The 20,953-nt window shown below is 43.3% G+C and overlaps 1 protein-coding gene across 1 annotated transcript in view; it reads left to right on the top strand.

The window, feature by feature from the left end:
• Window positions 1–3,559: 3,559 nt before the first annotated feature.
• CAST (calpastatin) overlaps window positions 3,560–20,953 on the top strand; it is a 56,043-nt gene continuing 38,649 nt past the window's right edge. Inside the window, exons 1-5 of the mRNA XM_009703885.1 lie at window positions 3,560–3,655; window positions 4,516–4,581; window positions 14,370–14,441; window positions 17,987–18,197; window positions 19,085–19,101. Of these exons, the coding sequence (XP_009702187.1) occupies window positions 3,560–3,655; window positions 4,516–4,581; window positions 14,370–14,441; window positions 17,987–18,197; window positions 19,085–19,101 (462 nt within the window). The remainder of the gene's footprint in view (window positions 3,656–4,515; window positions 4,582–14,369; window positions 14,442–17,986; window positions 18,198–19,084; window positions 19,102–20,953) is intronic.

The following is a 20,953-nucleotide window of genomic DNA, read 5'->3' as shown; positions in this document are numbered from 1 at the left end:
AGAGCGGTGCTGCTGGGTCAAAACACGGCGGTTCGTGACGTGAGGCAGAGTTTGTATGGGATTGTTTGAGCTTTGGAAAAAAACTCCACAGGGTGCCTTTTTTTTTTCAGAAACGTGTTCTTAACTGCAGGTAGATGGTGGAGTTGCCAGGAATAGTCGTCGCTTGCTGGATACGCCCTGAGTAAATCACAGCTCTCTGGTGGCTCCATGCCGTTTGGCTGGACTTGGGTCGCTGCTCATTACTGTGATGAACCTGCAGTTGCTTTGAAAAGTCTTCCTTATAATTTGTTAGTCATAGGAGGAAACCGCTGGCCTCTCTGTCGAGTAGTGAAAAAAAGTTTGCGTTCTACTGAAGTTTTACGGAAAGTGTGCGTTGTGTAAGGTGGCTTTCAGAGAAGACGTCGCTCTAATGTATCTCCTAAATATATAATTAGATAGATGAAATATGTTGATTTTATAACTGTACTTTTAAATTGCTCTGCGTAGCTTGGTTTGGTGTTTAGTAATGTTTTCAAGTATCAGTCGTTGTGTCAAGTCAAACCAGTGGTACAGCGTGGTGGAGGTGACGCAAAGTCACAAGAAGGAAAGTTTGAGGATTGCTGCATAAAGTGATGGCATGAATGTTAAAGGCCTCCGTAGTCTTGGCTCACTGAATCCAGGGTAGGAAAAGCTACTAAGACAACGTGACTACCTGTGATCGGGTAAGGAAACCGCTCCTCCATATACTCCATTGGAAACCCGTGGTTACAGCTGTTGGCACCAGGATGGCACCTGCGGGCCTCCAGGTGAGACTGGAGTCCTCTCTTGTCCCGTGCACCTGTATCACACAGGGCAGTTTCTGCCTGGAAGACCTGGTGGTCTAAAGGATGGGTAAGCGAAGCGAGAAGGGTGGAAGAGAGGTGCAGACACAGAAGAGATTCATTGGCCGCTCTACCAAGATTTTTCCTGGCTGGTGTATTTAAAGTCGAGTGGGATGGCTGTAAGAAGAACTCAAGTTTCACCTTTCCGTTCCTTACATTGCTCGACTGGAGTTCCCCTGACACCTCTTTCCGTCTGGCAGTTTTCTGTGCAGCGTCAAAGATCTCCATCTTCTTCCCAATTTCAACTGAATGCATTCCTATCCGTGTAAAATGATATGTCTCCTTTAATATCTGTTGTGCAAAGTTGGTTGGCTTCAGCTGAGAATCGTGCAAGGAGGCTTCGCCTCTCACCCGGTTACTGAGTGTGTCGTCACTGCGCAATGGCTTTGAACCAAAGGCTCATTAATGCTGATGGGGCTCCCGAGGTTTAGAAGGAATTTCTTGAAGCAAGACCTTTAGTTGAGGTCTGATTTTTGCAAGCGCGGGCTGAGAATGCAGTTGTGTGTTCAGTTGTTAGTATTTTGCTTTTCGCCTCGGCCGGTTACTTTCTAGTTTATGAGTGCCCTTTGAATTGGACATTAAAGGTGTGTCTGTAAGACAATGGTGTGGTGGCATGTTTGTGTACTGTAGAACAGGAGGAAGATCTCAGCACAGACTTTCTTGTTCATGATACTTCTTTGTGTATTTTGTGAAAATGTCATCATGGGTGGGTTTGTGTGTTTCGTTTTTAGTTGGTGAAGTTGGAAAACGTTTTGGGCCAACTTAACAACTATAAGGAATTGTTAGCTCGTTAGTTAAACTAGAAATGTAACTTCAGCTGTATGCTCACTGTTTGTGTGACAGAGCTGGAGCTGCTCCTGTCCACCGGCTTGGTTGTGGACATGTTTCTTTGGCATTGTAGGGAGAGAGGAACACAAAAAGGAAACAGTGCCCAAAGGAAAAGTCGACTCAAGTCAACTCTGTCACCTGTATGGGAGTCTAAAGGAGCAATGCATGCATACAGCCCCAGAAAACTCAAGCTTAGCCTCTTGCTCAGTAGAGTGATTTGTTGGCTTTGTATTTATATATCTATTTCTTTACTAGAAGGTTCAAAGCTTAGAAATAGGGAGCAGAAAAGAGCTGTTGAAAGGCATTTTTGAAACAGGATCCCTTCTCGTATCTTAAGCATCAGCTGTTCAGGGAACCGGCATGGTCTTCTCAGAAGGTGCGTTAGGAAGTTGTGCTTTCCAAGGTTACCTTCTCAGGATGGCAGACTTTCAAGTGAGGTAATACTTTCTTAGGCTGTTTTCTTATCTGTGGCCAGAGAGTTTGCGCGCTTAATGTGTACACAGTACATGACTCCAACTTACTGGCTAAAAAAATTACTTTGATTGAGCCATATGTGCTTTGTTCCCATAGCTAAAAAACCCCAGTATTTGGCCTTTAAGTCAAAGTCTCATTATTACAGGTGCTATTTGACGTAACCTTCTGGAGGGAAGACGGGATGCATTTAGTCTCTCTCTGACTTGAGTTCAGGGGTGGCACAGTTGTGGTCCTTGTGGTCTGATCTTTGTCACACAGGAGGGGACACCCTGAGCTCCATCCACCAGCTGGGATGCAGTGCATTGCCCTCTTCGTAGTCCTGGGACTGAGTGCTCTGTTGATGCCGTGGTCCTATCTGGTATGGGTTGCCTTGGTGTGAAGGCCAAGAGATGGAAATAGGGAGGAAGGGTAACACCAGGTTTGGCCCTGGTAAAAGTCTGGCACACTCAGTAGGAACTCAGTAAAGCTCCTGCATTCTGTGATTTGGTTTAATGAAAGAAAAAAAAAAAGTAAACCTAGGCTTTAATTGTTGTTACTGCTTTCAAAGCTATGTCCAAATTGTCCATGAAGCAAATGAATAAAAGCAATAAAATACAGGCAGTGTACAGAAAGACGTGTTTGCTTTGTTAGCTGAATTAGCTGGACTCAGAGTAGCACTCGGCTTTTAGAGTGTTGTGATGCTGAGGGTACCCGTTTAGGAAGAGGACCCGGTCTACACAGCAGAGTTTTGCTGGGCAGGAGCTGTAGCTCCTGAGCCTTAGAGCAGTGCTGGCTCTGGAGTTACCATTTCCTCAGCAAGAGCACGCTCACTGACGTTGCTTTTACTGGTATGTATGTGCTGTGCTTTTATTGTAGCAGCAAAAACCACAGGTGACTGGGTTAATCATGTCTATACTGAAAGTGCTATTATAGGGCAGTGATTCAATTAATCTCTTATCTGAAAAGACAACCTATGGGGCTTGTTTTTCCTCTGAAGAGGCACAGCTGGAATATGAGAATAGCATTTTCAGTGTCTTAGTGATGCCTGAACTCGTTTTAAAAACTTGAATTATTAGAGGTTGTCGAAAACAATTTTTTAAAGTTTTCGGCACGTACCGCTGTAATGGAAACAGATTAGAGACATGCTATTTTTTTCACATTTAGTTTTATGTGTTCATTCAGCTATAGTATTTTCCCAGCCCGTCTTCTGATGTGCTTGAATGCATTCCTGTTGAAGACAGTGCAGAGATACGTGGATCATTACTTTTTCCCTATAGCAGTGTAAAGGAAAATCTGTAGGAACTCATGACTTCAGTGGGTTAGCAAACTTTACCTCCTGCTGCACAGTCCTGGAAACAGAAGGGAATAAATGAGTCTCAAAATCATCTCTTGCCTTTACTTAACAAAGCAATCCGGACATGAATCCTCATTCCCAGATGTCTCAGTTGCTGTGGGAAGTTGCACTAGCTGATATATTAAGCAATAGCTATATTATGTTGCCTTTTATATTCACGGTAAAATTTCTGGCTTTTTGCCTTTTGTTTTTATTCTGAAGATTAAACAGCACTCTTTCGAAAAAGATTTATTTTTTTTTAGGGCCCGTATTCACCATGTTTCAGAGATGCAGAGAGTAAAACGTGCGCTGGTTGGTAGTGTGCATGCTGAACGAACTGTCTTTCTGTACATGGCCACACGTGGGGAGCAAATGGGGTTGCACATCAGGTTCGATGAAAGCAAGAGATTTAAATTCTTGGAGGGGATGAAAGATGCAGGAGGTTTGGGGAACCTGGAAGAACTGAAGAACTATGTTTCCTAATATCCACCTGTGCCTGAACTTCTGCAGCACTTATTTTTTGTCTGTCAGCAGTAGAATTCCAGAAACTATAGTAACAGCTTCCTTCCAGCTGAAGAGGGCTGGGCGTAATGAGCGTTTTAATGTGTCTGAGGAAAGTTCAGATGTCGGAGTGGATGCTCATGATTACACACATCGTGCTGGTCTCTTGGAGAGCTGTTCAGTTTTCTGCTGAAGGCTGAGGGATTTACAGCGTTTCCAAAGCAAGTATCAGAGAGCACTGTTCTGGTGAGGAATGAGGGATAGGCTTAATATCTTCCAGAACTTTTCACAAGAACAGTGGTGTTAACATGTAGTGCCCTGAAAGTCATGACTTTACGGCTGTGATTTCACTTCTGGTTATCCTGCAGGTCATTTAGAAATCCTGTCTATTAGTGAGAAAGAAAACTTAAAACGTTCCCTTCTGTCGTACTGTGGTAGGTGAAAGGAATCATACACGCAGTAAGATGTTTGGGAATTTTTCTACATCAAAGTTATAATTTAAGACCTTAATAACTACACGTCTGTTTTCTCTATTTACAGCATGGTGACAAGAAGACAAGTGGAGCTTCTTCCAAATCGGGAGAGAAAAAAGCAGAAGCGGCAGAGGTAAATTCAAGTATTTGAACATATTAAGAAGAAAAGTTGCTACTGAATTTCCTCCTATATGGATATTTGTCTTTTGATAGCAAAGTAGTAGTTTTCAGGTAATTAACTGGTGACTGTAGTTACTCATTATTCATTGAAGGATTGTGTAGTTTTGTCTTGTACTGCTGAGTACTGAAGTACTGAAAATACTTCTTTGCTCTGTTCATGCTTTTACAAATACTTCGTGTTAGTGTTGGTGGAAATGAACTCAGTGGATGCGTCTGTTCTGCAGTGCAGGTGCACTGTGGGACACACCTGATGGTCCTGGTTTTTCGATTGTCCAGAAGTACAGATGAAGCGAGTTCACTGTGACAATTTCCACCTTGTCTGCACTCTGACTTTTCTTCCAGAGATACAAATCCAAATTCATACAAGGATGTTGCACGTCTAGGCCATCTCCTGACACACTTGCAAATACATGGTCAGTGCTGTACGTTAGAAAAAATACTTATTTTTCAGGGGACTGCCTCCTCAGGAGCTGACATTCACAGTTCAAGAGTCCCTGCTGGGTTATAGCACTGGAGTTTACACAAGCAGCTTTTATTGACTGAGCACAGCGGATGTCGTTAACAATCAGAACCCACATGGGCTGCGGGCAGTGTTAGGAGCGGTACGTGGAAGGGTCGCCTCTCTCCCAGCAGCTCCGAGCCCTGCTCGGCACTCGGGGTCGGTGCTTGTGTGCTGTGGTCGGTCGGGCTGTCTCCCCAAGAGAAGGCTCCAGGACTGATCGTTAGTTCCCCGAGAGCCTCTGCTGCTGCACGCCGGAGCGGTGCTTCCCCAAGGAAGGCTGTCAGCAGATTCAGAAAGGGAGGAATTCGTAGAAACTTCTGTTGCTAGTTGTCTACTTGTTGGCTTCAAATTTCAGTCATTGGCATCGGGAAGCCAGAAATAGGTGTGCCTCATCCTTTGTTCATAGCAGAAGCTGTTTGGAAAATAACTTTGTCGGAGCCGTGGCGTGTTTAACTGCACTGCAAATGAAGGCCAGTGAACACTTTTATTACCGTCCTCTGAAGTAGATGATTAAAGCAATTACCTTTCTTTCCTGTCCAAATGCCAAGGAAGGCTTGTCTAGCCTGGGAGTATGTTCCTCCTTTCCTCTCTAGGCAATTTAGTTTTTTGTTAAATGGCATCGTTCTTTTATACATTCTTAGTTTTAATGCCAAATTCTTTGGCTGCACGTTGTGGCTCTTAATATAGAAGTGTTGACTTCTTTGTGGGAAGGGTGGGAGTTGAAGGCTGTGGTTTGGGCGGTGGAGTTACTGTTTCTGACCTCTTACTGAGAAGATCTGTTTCTAGCTAGGAAAAGAAAGCTCTTACTAATTTACTGTCCTGATGCTTTTGTGTTTTGAGTCCTTAGAATACTACATGTGTGTCTTCTCTTGTGAATTTTTGTGTATATTTGATTTCTACATGTGTGTCTTCTCTTGTGAATTTTTGTGTATGTTTGATTTGTTCCATCGACTTTACAGTGCTTAAAAGTGAGAAGTAGATCAAACCACTTTTCCTTAGGCTCATTGAACGGCATTAGCTCCACTGTGGTTCACGTCTACCTCCAAAACACTCTGATTTTTTTGAGCAGTTGAGGTAGCAACTCAAAACCTCTACACAGCTTTCCTAAGAATCTGCTGTGTTATATTTTTGTTTAAAAATCAGAGGTTACTCCTCTAGTCTTCAATTCTTGAAGCAGAAATTTATAATCAATCTAGATAGCTGTGATCAGCCTTGTTGAGAACGTTGAGTTTGTTCATCTCCTGACTACAAAAGGTTTGGTAGTGCATTGTAGAAATGACAAGGAAATACGAACGTGTTTGCAAACTTCATATTCATATTGAAGGGAAAATTGTAAAAGCCCATATGCTCATTGTTTAGCTAAAAATAACAATAAACAACTCTGTCTCTCAGATTCTTTGGGTATATAGTCCTGAAGGAGCGAGAGAGGAAGAGTAAAGCTTTGAAAAGTAAAGGTAGGAAAGGTCTGACACGGGTTCGAGTAGGAGACACTGATTAGCCACAGCATCAAGGAGGACTCAAAATGAGTACTGTTAAGGTGTAGGATAGGCTTCTTAAGCCTTTCCTTCTTGGAGACTTGAAAGTAGATTGAAAAAAAAACCACAGCAGGTTTACTGTAAGTAGAAACCTGCTTGGTAAGACATGAACTTGCACAGAGGTGCTCAGGAGATTAAATGGCTTCATAAGATTTTTCCATTTCTAGCATTATAATACAATACAATAAAATAATGCTTTAAAAGAGTTAGAGCACCTTCACACTGGTAACTCCTGTTTAGTAACACTGTAGTTTTGGAGTTGCATAGAATCATAGCAGAGAGTATGTGCACTTTATCTATGATGTACCAACAGATGTTCGTTCCTAAGATTGTTTCTTCAGGAAGTATTTAGAATTTCCAGTGACTTAGTGCTTGACTGTCACGCAGTACTTTCCTCCTTAGATCTCCAAGCGTTGTGTAAAGGAGACTAGTCGCGTTACCTGAGCGGCATAGATAAAATGTGGGGAAGGGGAGGTGCTGAAGCACAGAGCTGGAGCTGCCTTACTTGAGGTCATCCAGCCGCTCATTAGGAGAGAAAAGAAACCCAGTCACCAAGTAGCAGGCTGGTCCCCGAAGCTGTGTCATCAACAGGGGGTCCTTAGAGCTGGGAGGGGAAGCCATGGGCTCACTGAAGGCAGTCAGCCTTGCCCTCCGCCTCACAGAGCAGGCTTCCCTTCCTGCATGGTATCCACAGCAGAACTGGCCGCTGCAGCCTGTCTCCACACCTCACTTAAAGATGAAGCTTCTAAACCCCGTTGTGTCTTACTACGCTGGAGTGGCTGGCAGTGAGCTCGCACAGCTGGAGCTTGCTGACTGGCTGGAAGAGATGGAGAGCAGCTGGGTTCACCAGCTCTTTCCAGCAACCTCCATTCTGCTTGATGGCTCTCTCGCTTGGGCAGTAAAGGATGCACGCAATCCTTCCCTGCTTCGTTTCCCGAGGGTCCAGTCTTACCTCTGCTTGCTTCTGCTCAGTGGGCAGAAACATAAAGCTTACCACCGTACTAAGGTTCCAACTCTTCCTTCTAGAATGCTAAATTCAGTCTGTTCACTTTCTGAAAACAAAAACTAAGATGTGGCCTTAAGGCTATGTGCCCATTTTACTTTAACCCTAATCCTTCACAGTAGCCTGTGGTGGTTACTTGGAAGCCCTTTGGTTGCACTAATACTCAGTGTGATTGCATCTGTCACAGGAGAGAAGTATTGTGGAAGGGTTTTGGAAGAGACAGGACTGTGATACCCTGCTTCACAGGGCCGTGTTGATCTTGGGAAGATTGATCCGCTCCACTTCATTACCTGATTTACGTTAGCAAAGCAAAGATACCGGCATGCTGGTTTGCCTCATTTCAGCAGGGCTACTCAAGCTTTGAGTCTAGACAGTCTGGGGGATCTATCTTTAGGTTGAGATATGCGTAATCTGTCGATCTAATGATGAGCAAGTGAATGTGTATCTGTACGTTGTGTTTTATAGCACTAGGCAAAAGATTTTCTGGAAGGACAGGGTTGGAAACTGGGTGTGTTGGAATATGTAATTCAAAGAAGATATAGGCAGTTCTTTATCAGCGTCGTTGACAGTGGAAGTGTGCGTGTTATGGTTGTGCTGGTCGCTGCTCAAGGACAAAGGTTCAAGTCACAGGGATGTACCTTAACTCTTTATGTCTTGGTTTTCAGAACCTTACGTTTGTTGAATTCACAGTCTAAGGAGAATCAGGCACTTCTTGAGAATCTAAATCTGCTTTAATGAAATGTTTTCATTCCTTGTGGATGTGTGTATGGTAGATGTTAACAGAAAATAGATGATTGTTGGAATTGGTCATTGCTCATGCGCTTGAAGCTGTTACATATGTTTGCAGCTGGGGTGCACCAGCCACCCAGTAATAGAGAGTGATGTGCTGCTTTGTTCTCGTATCCGTCCCTCTGTTTTCTCACTGCGCTTTGTTGTCATAGTCCTGAGTCAACACGTTTGCAGCATGCCGTTGCAAAGTGTATGAAATAGGAGATTTCCTTTCTTCTCCTTCCCTCCTGATGTTTCAAGGCTTTTAGCAATTCTCTATGTAAAGTGTTGGGATGTGAGAGACAGCTGGCATGGTTTTCCTTTACCCCTCGTCTTGACACCATCTTCAGCTTACATGTGCCCTTCCACCAGTTTCAGATTGCTTCAGACTTTGTATGCCATCAAGGCATTAGTGCTCTAGAAGCTTTTGCGTGCTAAAGTACAAATACTTTCAGGGAGAGATGGGACAAAATCACTGAAGAGAAACCCAGGACAGTTTATAAAACAGGCTGAAATTAAGAAGTCCCTGGGCCACAAATTGTTTGACTCTGTGAGAGTATTCAGAAGGAGTATCAACATGTGCCTGAGCTATTTTCTACGTCACTGTTTTTGTTTCCTTTTATATCTGCTTTTGGCTCCTGCTAGAGACAGGGAAATGGGATACCTGAAACTTTGGCCGGACTCAGTAAGGCAGGTCGTGTGTTGTAATGAGTTGCATGGTCCTGCTGTCCCGTTCTCAAACACCGTGTTCAGTATTGCCCCTTCAGAGGGCTGCCCTCGGGAGCGCGGTCTGCTTTAATATGTCATAAGATCGATGCAAACCAAATGCTCCCCTTGTGTGTGATTGTGCTCTGAAACCCCCCTACTCTGTTTTGAATGGATTCATGCTTGTGTTATGAACTGCACATAATCTGGAAAGACCTATTCTCTTTTTACTGTTGTAGAGGGAAATACCAAGGAGAGCTTTTGTGTCAGTCTAAAAATCTAGCCTGTGCGTTGCTGGTGTCTGAACGTAAAGATGTGGTGTTAAAAGGAAGACAGAGCCACATATCCTAGGAATTTGAAGCCCCTGTTTAGAGTGGGGCCATGTTTTACCAGATATGGTATGGATCAAGACCTTGCCTAACACACCCTGCCATTTCGAGTCACGTTTTACAGCAATGTAGACAAAACACGTGCTGCTTGCTCAGCTCATTATTCTTAACAGGAGATGCGTTCTTTACTTTGAAAGGTTGAGAGTGATAAACGGCGCTGAAGCATTACTATCCTTTTAGAATTGATTCTTTGCTGTGACATCAGGACTTCTGTGACAGTTTTTAATCCTGATGCTTGTCGTGCAGAATTCCTTGCCTAGAAGAAGTGTTAGAGTTACTCGAGAGTGCAGGGGTGTAATGCTGAGTAAAGACATTATGCCTGGTAAAAATCTGCTGGGGTGCCCACTGCTGGTCTGAATTGTGGAAGTGCATAAGTAACTTTGAGCCGAGCGTTCATGAGTTTTCTTTCTACTTTCGTACCAAATTATTTATTTTAAACTGTATTATTTGGTTGGTTTTTCTTGCCCCTGCAGTGAGTGCCAGGGGGCTGGCGGGGGTGTCCGTCCACGCCGCCCTGCAGCATCGGGGCACTTGGTGGCCGCAGGGGAGCGTGACCCCGACCCGTCCTCACTGGGGGAGTGGAGGGGTTCTGAGGAGGACGGCACCAGCTTGTCTGCTGGTCTTCCTTTTCTGTTTTGGTTCTCCTTGGGCTACGATGCAAAAAGTGGTTGAAAAATAGCATTATTTCAGTTAAGTTTTGGTACTCGTTGGGAGCTGTTATGATGTGAGGCTCTTCCCACTATAGGAAGAAATAGGGTGTGATTGCTGCTCAAGCAATTCTTGAATGAGAAATTGAGAAGTGGAGGCTGAAATGCTGCTTATGGTATCAAAAGCATTTCCAGGGTGGAGACTGCACGCTCTTTCCTCATGTGATTTTTTTTTTTTTCCCCTTAAAACAACTGTACTGTATGCATTCTCATTGCAGTCTTGCAATGAACACCTGAATGTTGCAGTCCAAAATGGACATTTAATCCGTATTTCTAGACACCAGTCTTAATGCATGAGTTCCCTCAGAAAATCAACATATCAAAGGCATATATATTTTATCTCCCCTTTATTAAACATGGGGGAATTAATATTACACTCTGAAACAGTGTTTTGGCTTTTTGTTTTGAAGCCACTGCTAATAATGAATAGTAGATTATAAATACCTGTCCCAGAGCTTTTATTCCTTCGCACACAATTCTGTACAGGATCTTGATTCTTCTAATTAATTTCATAAATAAATTATGAGCTGATAATTCATTAGCTCTGTTATCAGGTTGGGAAGCAAGGTGTGACTACAGCTGCAAGGTGATTCTTCAGCTGATTGTGTCTGAGACTGACACAGAAAAAAAATATTCTTGCACTTTTTGGAGGAGGAGAAGATGGGAACAGCTTTGATGGATTTGTTGATAAAGGGTGTCAGAGCTGGTTTGCCTGGAGGGAGCAATGTGAGGAGGATGCTGGGAAACACATAACATCATTATTTTAATAAGCGTAAAAGAAGGATGAACCTGGTAGCATGATGTGGCCAATTTTTCTGCTTTTACAAATGTATTGAGGGATAGATACCAAAGAGGTTACTGTTGAAAGATGACCCTGGGAACTAAAATGTATTACTCCACTTAGCGTGTTGTGATCAATTTTCAGTAAAGAATACTGATTTGATGTGGTGGCTTAACTTTCCACATAGCTTATCTCCAGGTTGTCTTTCACTACTCCAGAGGAGAATTTATTTGCTTCTTTTTCTCCTGTTTCTCCTACCTGTATCTTTATTGCTGTTCCACTTACCATGAAACAGAGGAATGTTTGCAGTAACAATTTTTCCTTTATGCTGTTTAATTGATTTACATAAGTTCATGCTCAGAACAAGGATTTATTTCTCTATTGGTTTTTTTTTTTCTAGTTCAGACTTGGAGGGGGAGGCTAGCCTTGTGCCTGAAATTTTTTAATATGTTGGTAGATGTCATAACAGCTCCCTCTGCAAAACAGTACTTTATTTGTGGATTTTCAGAGCATCACAGTTATGTTAGATATAGTCTTAGGTACCAAAGGTGAGTCCTGAACCAAAGGCTGAGCCTGAGGTGGGAATTTAGAGCTGTGACACTGAAAGCATGCATATCTGATTGCTCCTCAGATGTCTGCTCTTTTTTGAGGATTTTCTTTTTGAAAATGGAATAGTAGCACTTCAACAACTTAATAACTTACTTAGAAGTTGAAGCATTTGTGGATAGTGGTTATTACTGAGTCTTTAATGCACTACATCAGAAGTAAAACCCAAGGCGTTCTGTATCTCGGTACTGTCTCTACAGAACTGTAATGCATCACACCTCCATCACCTATCTCCAGGACCATTGCCACCTAGGGCTGGAAGACTGCTGCTTTCTTAAGGGATTTAGAAATATTCATTGTAATTGGGGTTTGAAGAGTGTGTGGAGGGGAGTGTCTTCTCCTTTGAGGCTATCTGGTCAAAGGAGCCGTAAGAAGAAAATACCAAGACACACCTGACCGACACATGATGAGGGAGGCTGTGAGAAGAACAAACCTGGTCAGTGGCACTAGTTGGAGATGTGGAGTGTGAGGATGCCTGTCTTCTCAGCTGGGAGGATAAGGAAAGGGAGGGAGATAGATGCACAGAGGTGTAAAACCTGAGCAGCTAGTGTCAACGAAGACAACAACCAGAAACCAACCTGGTCAGTCACCGTAGTGGACGGGCTCTGGGGAAGCTGCAGTGACCTGGGACTTTTCACCTGGTGGGGCTGGAAGCCTGAGGGCCCAGGCTGTGGGAGGGGGTCGGCAGGACGGTGCCGATGGCTGGGATGATGCGCAGGGGCCACAGCCCTGTTCCTGGCGCTGGCTGCTGCGGGGCGAGTGTCTGTGTGCTCCCCAACCCGGGTGTGTGTGGGGCGTCCCAGATGAGGCGGACATGGCTGTGGGTGCTGACTGCACCTCGAGTGCTGTGTCCAGTTCTGGGCCCCTCACCGCAAGAAAGACCTTGAGGTGCTGGAGTGAGTCCAGAGAAGGGCAACGAAGGTAGTGAAGGGTCTGGAGCACAAGTCTGATGGGGAGTGGCTGAGGGAGCTGGGGGGGTTTGGTCTGGAGAAGAGGAGGCTGAGGGGAGACCTGATCGCTCTCTGCAATGACCTGGAAGGAGGGTGTAGCAAGCCGAGGTTGGTCTCTTCTCCTGGGTAACTGGTGACAGGACAAGAGGACATAGTCTGAAGCTGCGCCAGGGGAAGTTCAGGCTAGAAATGAGGAGGCATTTCTTCCCAGGAAGGGTCATTAGGCATTGGAGTGGGCTGCCCAGGGAGGTGGTGGAGTCACCGTCCCTGGAGGGGTTTAAGAAAAGTCTGGACGTCGCACTCAGTGTCATGGTCTGGTTGACGTGGTGGTGTTAGGGCAAAGGTTGGACTCGGTGATCCCAGAGGTCTCTTCCAACCTCATTGATTCTGTGATTCTGTGATGGGGATCCTGCGTGAGGGTGCTGCGACGGTAGCCTGCTGTGTCAACGTCCCGTGTGTCTGTCTGTGTCTGTGTGTCTCAGGGATATGTGCTCGGCTTTGCTGCTGGTTGAACTTGCAACCACATCCCTCTGCCTGGACAGAGACCCCTGGGTCTCGGGGTCTGGGGCTGGAGCATCTGGCAGGGCAGCCACACTCCTAACATCCCTTTAACAGGAAAAGTCGGTGTTACACTTGGGTTTTGCAACATACCCTGAAGTCTGACTTGGATGCCACTGTTTCCAGTTTGGCCAGTACTGAGTGTGAAATCCTTTATGTAAATATCCCACTTTGTGTCAGCCTGTACGTTGGGCCACATTTTTGTGATGTTAATCTGATGTAAATGGCGACAGAGGGTGGCTCTGACTAGAGGTTGACTGTTGAATGTGCAGCTTTGTTTATTTGAGATGCTCTCCTGGTTTTGGAGCTAAATCAGAAATAGAACAGGAGTTGGAATTACCTCAGTGACAGAGGTCTCCCAGACTAGTGTCCCATCAATTGAAAGCTAGTGCTTCCCAGTTTGCATACAAGTTTGCTGATTGAATCTCTGATCGTTCTGCAGACTTCCCTGCTTGTAGAGAGTAATTAAAGTGTGAACGCTTTAGTTGCCTTGTGAATCCTGAGCTTCCACTTACCAGAGAAAATCAATAGGTCTTACCCATCGGCTACCTCCAAAAATCTGATGCTTTTTGCTGTGTTCATGGCTAACAGCTTATTTTCCCGGTCTTCATTAGATGTGATTTCGGCAATCGCTGAGTTTTTGCTATAGCACTTAGTGGTACTTGACAATAACGGCACTGCATTGTTCGAAAACTGGAGGTTCAAAGGGGATGTCATGGTTTTGTTTTAGATGCAAGAGTATTTATTAACTAGAAAAGCCATCGTTTTGCCCTTAGCTTTGTATCTTTGCTTCCCTGTCTGAGGTGTAATGTTACCTTCTGTGTTTGAATTCAAGTTATGTCTGTACAGCAATAACTTGCCCATCTTATTTTCATCGATACTTTTAATTAAAGTATGTATGGTTACTGTTGCTTTAAATGTTAATTAAAATGGAGTCGCTGTGCCACAGGAGATAGCACGGATTTATATACTGTCCATAAAACAGTACAAGAGAACTCAGCCTATTGTGGGCTGGGCAAAACTGTTGGAAATGAGTATGCGTGAGTTAAAGTTACATAGAAGAATTTATTTTCAGATGACTTGTCTTTCATAAAATGTTCTGCTGGACTTTTTTTTTTTTTAAGTGTACCTCTTTTTTTTTAATGCTGTTTTTCTTCTTGGTTTACAGTTTTACTTGGCTTTTCTTTTTCTTCATCAACATTTCTGACATTTATTATGTCTTTCTTTTATTTTGTAGAAGAAACCAGCAGTTGCTAATGTCAGCCAGCCCCCCAAAACACAGACAAGTGAAGCATCTTCTGCTGTTAAGGTAATGCATACTTAAGGAGATGGTCTGTTTTCAAAATGAAGAGGATATGATAGGACTTCATCCCCTGCAACGGGATAGAAAAGAGTTTGTTTGCCAGCATTCAGCAACAATGGGATGCTCTTCATGTCCTGCTAGAAATTTCAGTGAATTGAAAAGAGAGAGGAAAACAAGTCAGCAGAATGTTGCCTTTGTGAGGAAACAGGCTTGGTAACATTCTCGCCTTTCACGTGTTCTTTGTTAGTCTCCTATAAAGGAAAATTTTGCAGGGATTTTTTTTTTAAATGAAATTTTACAGGATAGGAAGTATTTCTTGAAAAGGAAAGGCAACCTTTTCTCTTTTGCTGCAAAAATCGATCAAGTCTTTTAATGCAATCAAAAATGCTCCGCCAGTTTTTAGACAACTTTTGGACTGCTGTTTCTTCCTTTTTTTCCCTGCTGTAGCTGTAATGCATCCTGTATGCAAAGTCTCTTTCGATTCCTTAATCATTTTGTTGGTCAGTAATACTTTTCATTAATGTACCTTATCCAGATAAATTTCTAACTTCTTTGAAGAGGTGGGTGAGGTGGTGCAGTTAAGTTGCTCCAGCTAGAGCTGTTCATTTTTTTTAACCTACTCTTAACCTACGGTGAAATTGCTTACTGTAAATTGAATAGGCAGAGCGTTTTTTGCTACCTCTTTATTATGGCCTGAGTAATTTTTCCTTCAGTTGTTAAGTAATAATAACTGATGGCTTGTGTTCTGCTTGGGTTACCTGTGTTTCTGAGTTCAAGATACAGGAACTTGTGTGTGATGAATGTTTGTAATTGCTTAATGCCTGGCTAATACGTGGGTAGTTTAATTTTGCTGTGATGGTATCCTGTAATGTGGACTGCTCCTAAGAGCAAGCACTTAGCTGTCTGGCTTCGTTTTCGTTGCACTGTGTATCTGAACTGCTGTTCTTTGTCTCTTAATTTTATCCCTGTGCTCTTTATTGTTTCACTCTTAAGTTCTTGGCATTGCAGCCAGTATCTACTTGCTGCTTCTGCTCAGTGTCTTCTTACAGGGATTTTATTCACCCATGTATGTGTCCATGTGGTATAAAGAATAAGTGCTGCTTCTTGTCACCTCTCTTTTATATCTGTGCGGCTTCTGTGTTCTACCTAGGAATTTTAATCGGCAACCTTCACATGCCCAATTTCTGTATGACTCAAATCTAAATGAATATTTTAAAGATATTTTACTGAAACAGATGTTCTGACTTCTTTCTATCTATCACAAGCCTTTCCTTTTTGATGTGAAGTCCTGTTTAACTGTAATTTTGTACCAGAGTGTTGTCAGTACTCACGTACCTTGTAGTACCCTATCGGGTAAGTGGAGTGAAGGGTTTGATTCAAGTAAAGTTGTGATCATCAGGAACATTTAGTGGTTGCTGACAAGCAGTGTCTTCTATGTATACATTAACTGCCAAGGTGCACAAACCAGGAGGTCATCTTTACCATTATTAGCAGGCAGCGGTAGAGAGGAAAAACTGAACTAATCTCCTTCCTCTGCAGAAGGTACCCTACCAGCGCTGCTGTGTTTTCTTTTACAGCCTTTTAAATTGTTTTTGCCAGTTGCATAGCTACCAGGAGAGCCAATTTCTAGCTTACTTTTCAATCATAGCTATTAATAGAAGGCACTAATATTTGACCACAATACTGGATCCAGTGATCTTTCTTCGATCTTTGTGTTCTTACATGGTAATTCTATTGATACCAAATGAACTTTTTCTGCTTTTTATGTAGCAGATTTATGGCATTGCTTTTAATGAGTAATTACTTTCTTTTTGTTGCTGGCTGCTGTAGCTTAGTGAAATGAGAATCTTTTTTACTTTCATGGACAATTTATTGAAGCAGTGCTGGAAGAATTCAACAACAGTGGAAATTCAGTAAGAATTATTTTTATTTCGGACTTGACTGATCTTGAATATTTTCAGAGGAAGCTTCTTGATCTTAATGATTTAAGAAATTTAAGGTTAGTTACTTTCAGCTGGCATCCAAATTAATACTGTTTTAAAGGAGAATTCAGTCTGCTTTCTTGTGCAACGAACAGGAAACAACAACAAAAAAAAGAGCAATTACTGAATACCTTTGAGTGAAGTCCCTACTATTTCTGCAGCAGACTGGAAATTCTGTCACAAGTTTATCATAAAAATTCGTTCCTACTGTCAGTATATTTGATGTTGTGGGGTTTTTTTTCTGCTACATACCTTACCTGTTTGTCACTAGATTTTTATTTTATAAACTTCGCACAGACACCTTATTGTGGAGGAGGACATTTTTGAGCAGAAAGGATCTGAAGTCACAGTACTGATTGGATATGTCCAGGGAAATACCTAAATTTATTCCTGTATTATTGTGAAGGTTGGAAAGGCTATCTCTAAATTTTGGGGTTATTCAGAAAAGTATTTAAATGGGCTACCTGAGAACCTCCTTTTCGTGTTCTCCTTAGAGTAGATGTGTCATGGCTCACAGATCCTTAATTTATAGGTGTTCTGCAGAAAGACTCTGGCAAATCATGGGCCTGTTCCTGCAAGTTGCCCTCGGAGCTGTAGCCAGCACGTAGCCCTGCACGTGAAAATCGCATGAACTGTGTCCCTGTGGAGAACAGTGCTGGTTTTCTTGGTAGCACAGGCATGCTAAAAATAGACCAAAACATTAAAAATTGGAAGCTGTAGGAGTACAGAAGCTGCCTGCTATGTGGAAGAGCTGGCTTCGTGTAACGTTATGGGATGCGGTATCCATCACCCAAGGTCATCTTCGTGTTTGAAAAGTAGGGCTGTGAAAGAAGCCTGTGATCTGGAGACCACTGCAAAAGTTGCAATTTGAAAAGCTGTGCAGTGGGCAAAATCATACAGTCATTTCAGAAAAAAAATTCCGTACTTCACTCAAAAATGGGATATTTTCTTCATCAGTCTGTGTTGTTTCTTTGGGTGTTTTCCCCTTTCTACTTCTCTTCTCGGGCTGAGTTTTGTTTCGGCATAGAGGCTATCATGAAAAAATGGTTGAAGGGTTTGTTAGTGGCGTGGGGGGCTTTTTCTTTTAAAAAAAACATACAAAAGCCCCCTCCTGTATTACAGATATTGAGAACTTAGTTCTGTAGCAGAATTTTTAAAAAATTGAAGAGCAGGTCATTATGTGTATTTCAAGAAGCACCTTTTTACTTCTAAGTTAATAGAAATTATGTGGATTTGTTATGCTTGAAAATAGCCCTAATCAATCAAGTTTCAGTGGCCTTAACTGGTACAACCATCTCAATTTCTTTTGGTTAATAGCATTTATGTACTCAGGGAGTCTGGATAATCAGTCCAAATTTAGAGAAGAGGTGTCCCATAAAGTTCTAATAAACGTATCAGTCTGTTGAGGCAGAACTAGTAGATTCCTTCCCCCGGAACCAGTGCTACCAACTCTAAAGGTGGAAGATGAACCCTGCTTGTTGAAAGCTAAAAGTGGCTCCGTCCCCGAGTTGTACCAGCCTGGCAGGCGTTTTGTCCCTGCTTTTGCCGCCTGACTGTGTGTGGTGTCAGCTCGGTGACAGCCGCGTCTGGCGGGGGAACCTGGTCAAGCCACCTCCAGAAGTGACCTCCGAAGGGGGAGATGGGTTTGCTCGTCGTCCCTTGACGCCGAACGCGCAGCAGGGCTGGGGTGCTGAGGGCGTAGCTCCTGCGCAGGCCTCCGCGTCGGTGCTGTCACGGCGCTGTCGGGGCCTGACCCTGCCGATTTGGGTTCCCTCCCTGGGTACGGGCACCGGCAGGCTGTGCCGGAGGTGGGGCGGCCGTGCCCGCTGGGTGGGGAGCACGCCGCTCGGCACACCGGCTCGCCAAGGGCTTGGCCAGCACCTCCGGAAAAACCGAAACCACAGCCTGCTGGGGCAGAAAACAGCCGTATCCTGACGTTCCTGCTGGAAGCAGAAGGCACACGTGTACCGAGTAAGTTAGCTATTCGTACTGGCTTTGCTTTCCTACTGCCTCTGCTTTAGGCTAATTTACATTCGCATTGCAGTTCTTTTCCACACCCCCCCCCGCCCCCTTCCGGGAATTTTTGGGCTGAAAAACACAAGCTGCTCGCTTCCAGGGCTTCCGACATGATCCTATCATCAGCAGGCTTGAAGCACACGAGAGCTAGCTTTGTGTAGTGAATTGGCCTTTAAAATCGTTTTAAAGCATTGGAAACGGTCCTTTCAGAGACTCTGTAAGACCGCATGTTTTACACATTACACAACAAGTGGTTTATATGACACAAGCAGTCTTGAAGAAGAGAGGGACAAGGAAGAGCAGACTTTTAAAGTAGTATCTAAGTTGTTCTATATTTATATTTTTGGCTTGGGTTCTTTTTTTTCTTCATTGCTCACAGCCCACGCTGTTCTTGCTTCAAAAACCCATATAATTTTTTTGGCATACAAATGCAGAGCTTAGTATGCCTATGGCACATACAGAATATTGCGTAGTCAGGGTGTGGGGATCTGTAAGAGCAACTTCTTGGTTGAATTGTGCTTAGATATAATGACTTGCTGACAACAAGAGTTATACTTGATACCGAAAAGATGCTAAAATATCGGATACCACAAACATATGGGAAAAAAATACTACTTTTCAATAAATTGTATTTTATTGTTCTTTCTATAGTGGTAGAAATTGGACAGGTAGGTGTTACTTTGGTGACGCCACTATTTGATTATTGTTACTAGTATACTGACTCCTATTTTCTTCTTTGGCGAAAGTGAAAATAGTGTGTTAAATAACACAGAGTTCTTAAATATTGCAGACACCTCTGCTGAGTTCTTTTTTTGATGACTGGTTTTCTCAATGCTGTATTTTTTTAAATTGACATAAAACATACTGGATAATAATTCCTTTTATGTAAGACATTTTCTTTTCGAGACCAACATACTTTTTACTGTTAGCCTCTTGTATAAAATGGTGCTTTTTTGTTTTTTGTTTTCTTTTTATGGGTGTGATTAGATACGTGGGGTATGCAGAGGTCACGGAAAATTCTGTTCCTGATCTTGGAATTTCAGGGACGAGTTCCTTGGCCAGTGTTTTTCTCATAGCTGTAGTTCTGGAGCTTTGCACCTGAATCAGATGCTCCCAGTTTGAAATCTAGGCAAAGTTGTGTTGCTCTGAAGGTGGTGGGTCTTGGAGAGCTAGGAATGGGAGTAGAGGAGAAACCTCTGTCTCCCGAAAGTAAAGGAGCTGCCTTTTCACTGAGTTGGTCTCCAGTGTGTTCGTTCTTAACGTTTCTGCTCTTTGTTTTCCTGAGGGAGGAAAACCTGGTCTCACAAAAGCTTGGGGCTGTGTCCAGAGTCTCTCCTGCCAAAGGCGGAACCGTGTAGGGAGGCAGGGAGGTCGGGGCCTTGTATGCTCCTCGGGAGCTCTTCATGGCTCCTGATTCTGCAGGAACTCAGCACTGTGCCTGCCTCTATGCTTTGCTTAGGAGAAGTGCTTGAACCGAGAAAAAAAACTCACATTTTTGATACCCAGGAAGGAAGCCTCTGTGAGGCAGGACAAGGCCTCGTGAAGGTGGAAATTTTATATTTTTTTGTTGAACAATAACACGCTTATTCCTCCAGAGCATGCAGAGGGCCCTTCTGAAGCAATTTTGAGAGATCCTGAGTTAAGAGCCAATGCTGGAGCAAGAAGTGCTCCAATCTGGCTCTTTTTAAGTGGGAGTAGTAAAACGGTTTTGAATTTTCCTAAAACGATCTGAGATAAAAAACACCCCACCCCAAGTTATGCAGTGTTATCATTAGATGATATTTTAACAGCAGAGTTCTGTTAAGATTCTCTGACTTGGTGATTTTTGATTATCCTCCTATATTATTTTCAGTTCATTTTGGTAGCCAACACCGTTGTGACAATGTGTGTTATCAGTTCATATGGCTTAATGAGTAATACTTTGTTTCTGCATCCTGGGAGTGAAAAATATAATTTCTAGTTCAGAGTATCACTCGCTAGCTCTTGTGACTGCCAGCCACCCATTTTGAATATTGCCTAGTTTGATTATCGGAATAAAAATAACCGAGCTCATAACCTCGGAGATCTTCAGTCTTCGGATGAAGTCCTCTTTTACATAGCACTGCTGTCTTTTCAAACCTCTCTTTGAAGAATACTGGTTCTGTTTGTAATTCCCCGTTTCTGTTCCAGCTCTGCTGAGAAGGGCTTTGCATGCTGTCCCACGGCGATACTGCAGACCAAGTGACACAAATCCTAGCTGAGCTCAGCGGCTCTCTCTGGCATGTGGCTGGCACCTAATCGCGTGTTTTCCTGGTGTTTTCTTATCAGCTTGCAGTTTGCTGCTGCAGATAGTGTTGGAACATTCTGGTGTTTAACACAACACGCAGAAATGGAAACAGTTAACTGTAGCAATTACAGCTAAATACTAACTTTCTGGAGGACGTAGAACTGAAAAGAGGATTTTTGAGCTACCTCCCAAAAAGGAGAGCTCTGCGACAGTGACCAGCTCATACCTTACTGTAATGCTCTGTTGTGCAGAGT

Source organism: Cariama cristata, unplaced genomic scaffold (genome assembly GCF_000690535.1).
Source record: "Cariama cristata isolate BGI_N322 unplaced genomic scaffold, ASM69053v1 scaffold9927, whole genome shotgun sequence".
Classification (NCBI taxonomy): domain Eukaryota; kingdom Metazoa; phylum Chordata; class Aves; order Cariamiformes; family Cariamidae; genus Cariama; species Cariama cristata.
This window is presented reverse-complemented; position numbering and strand designations above follow the sequence as displayed.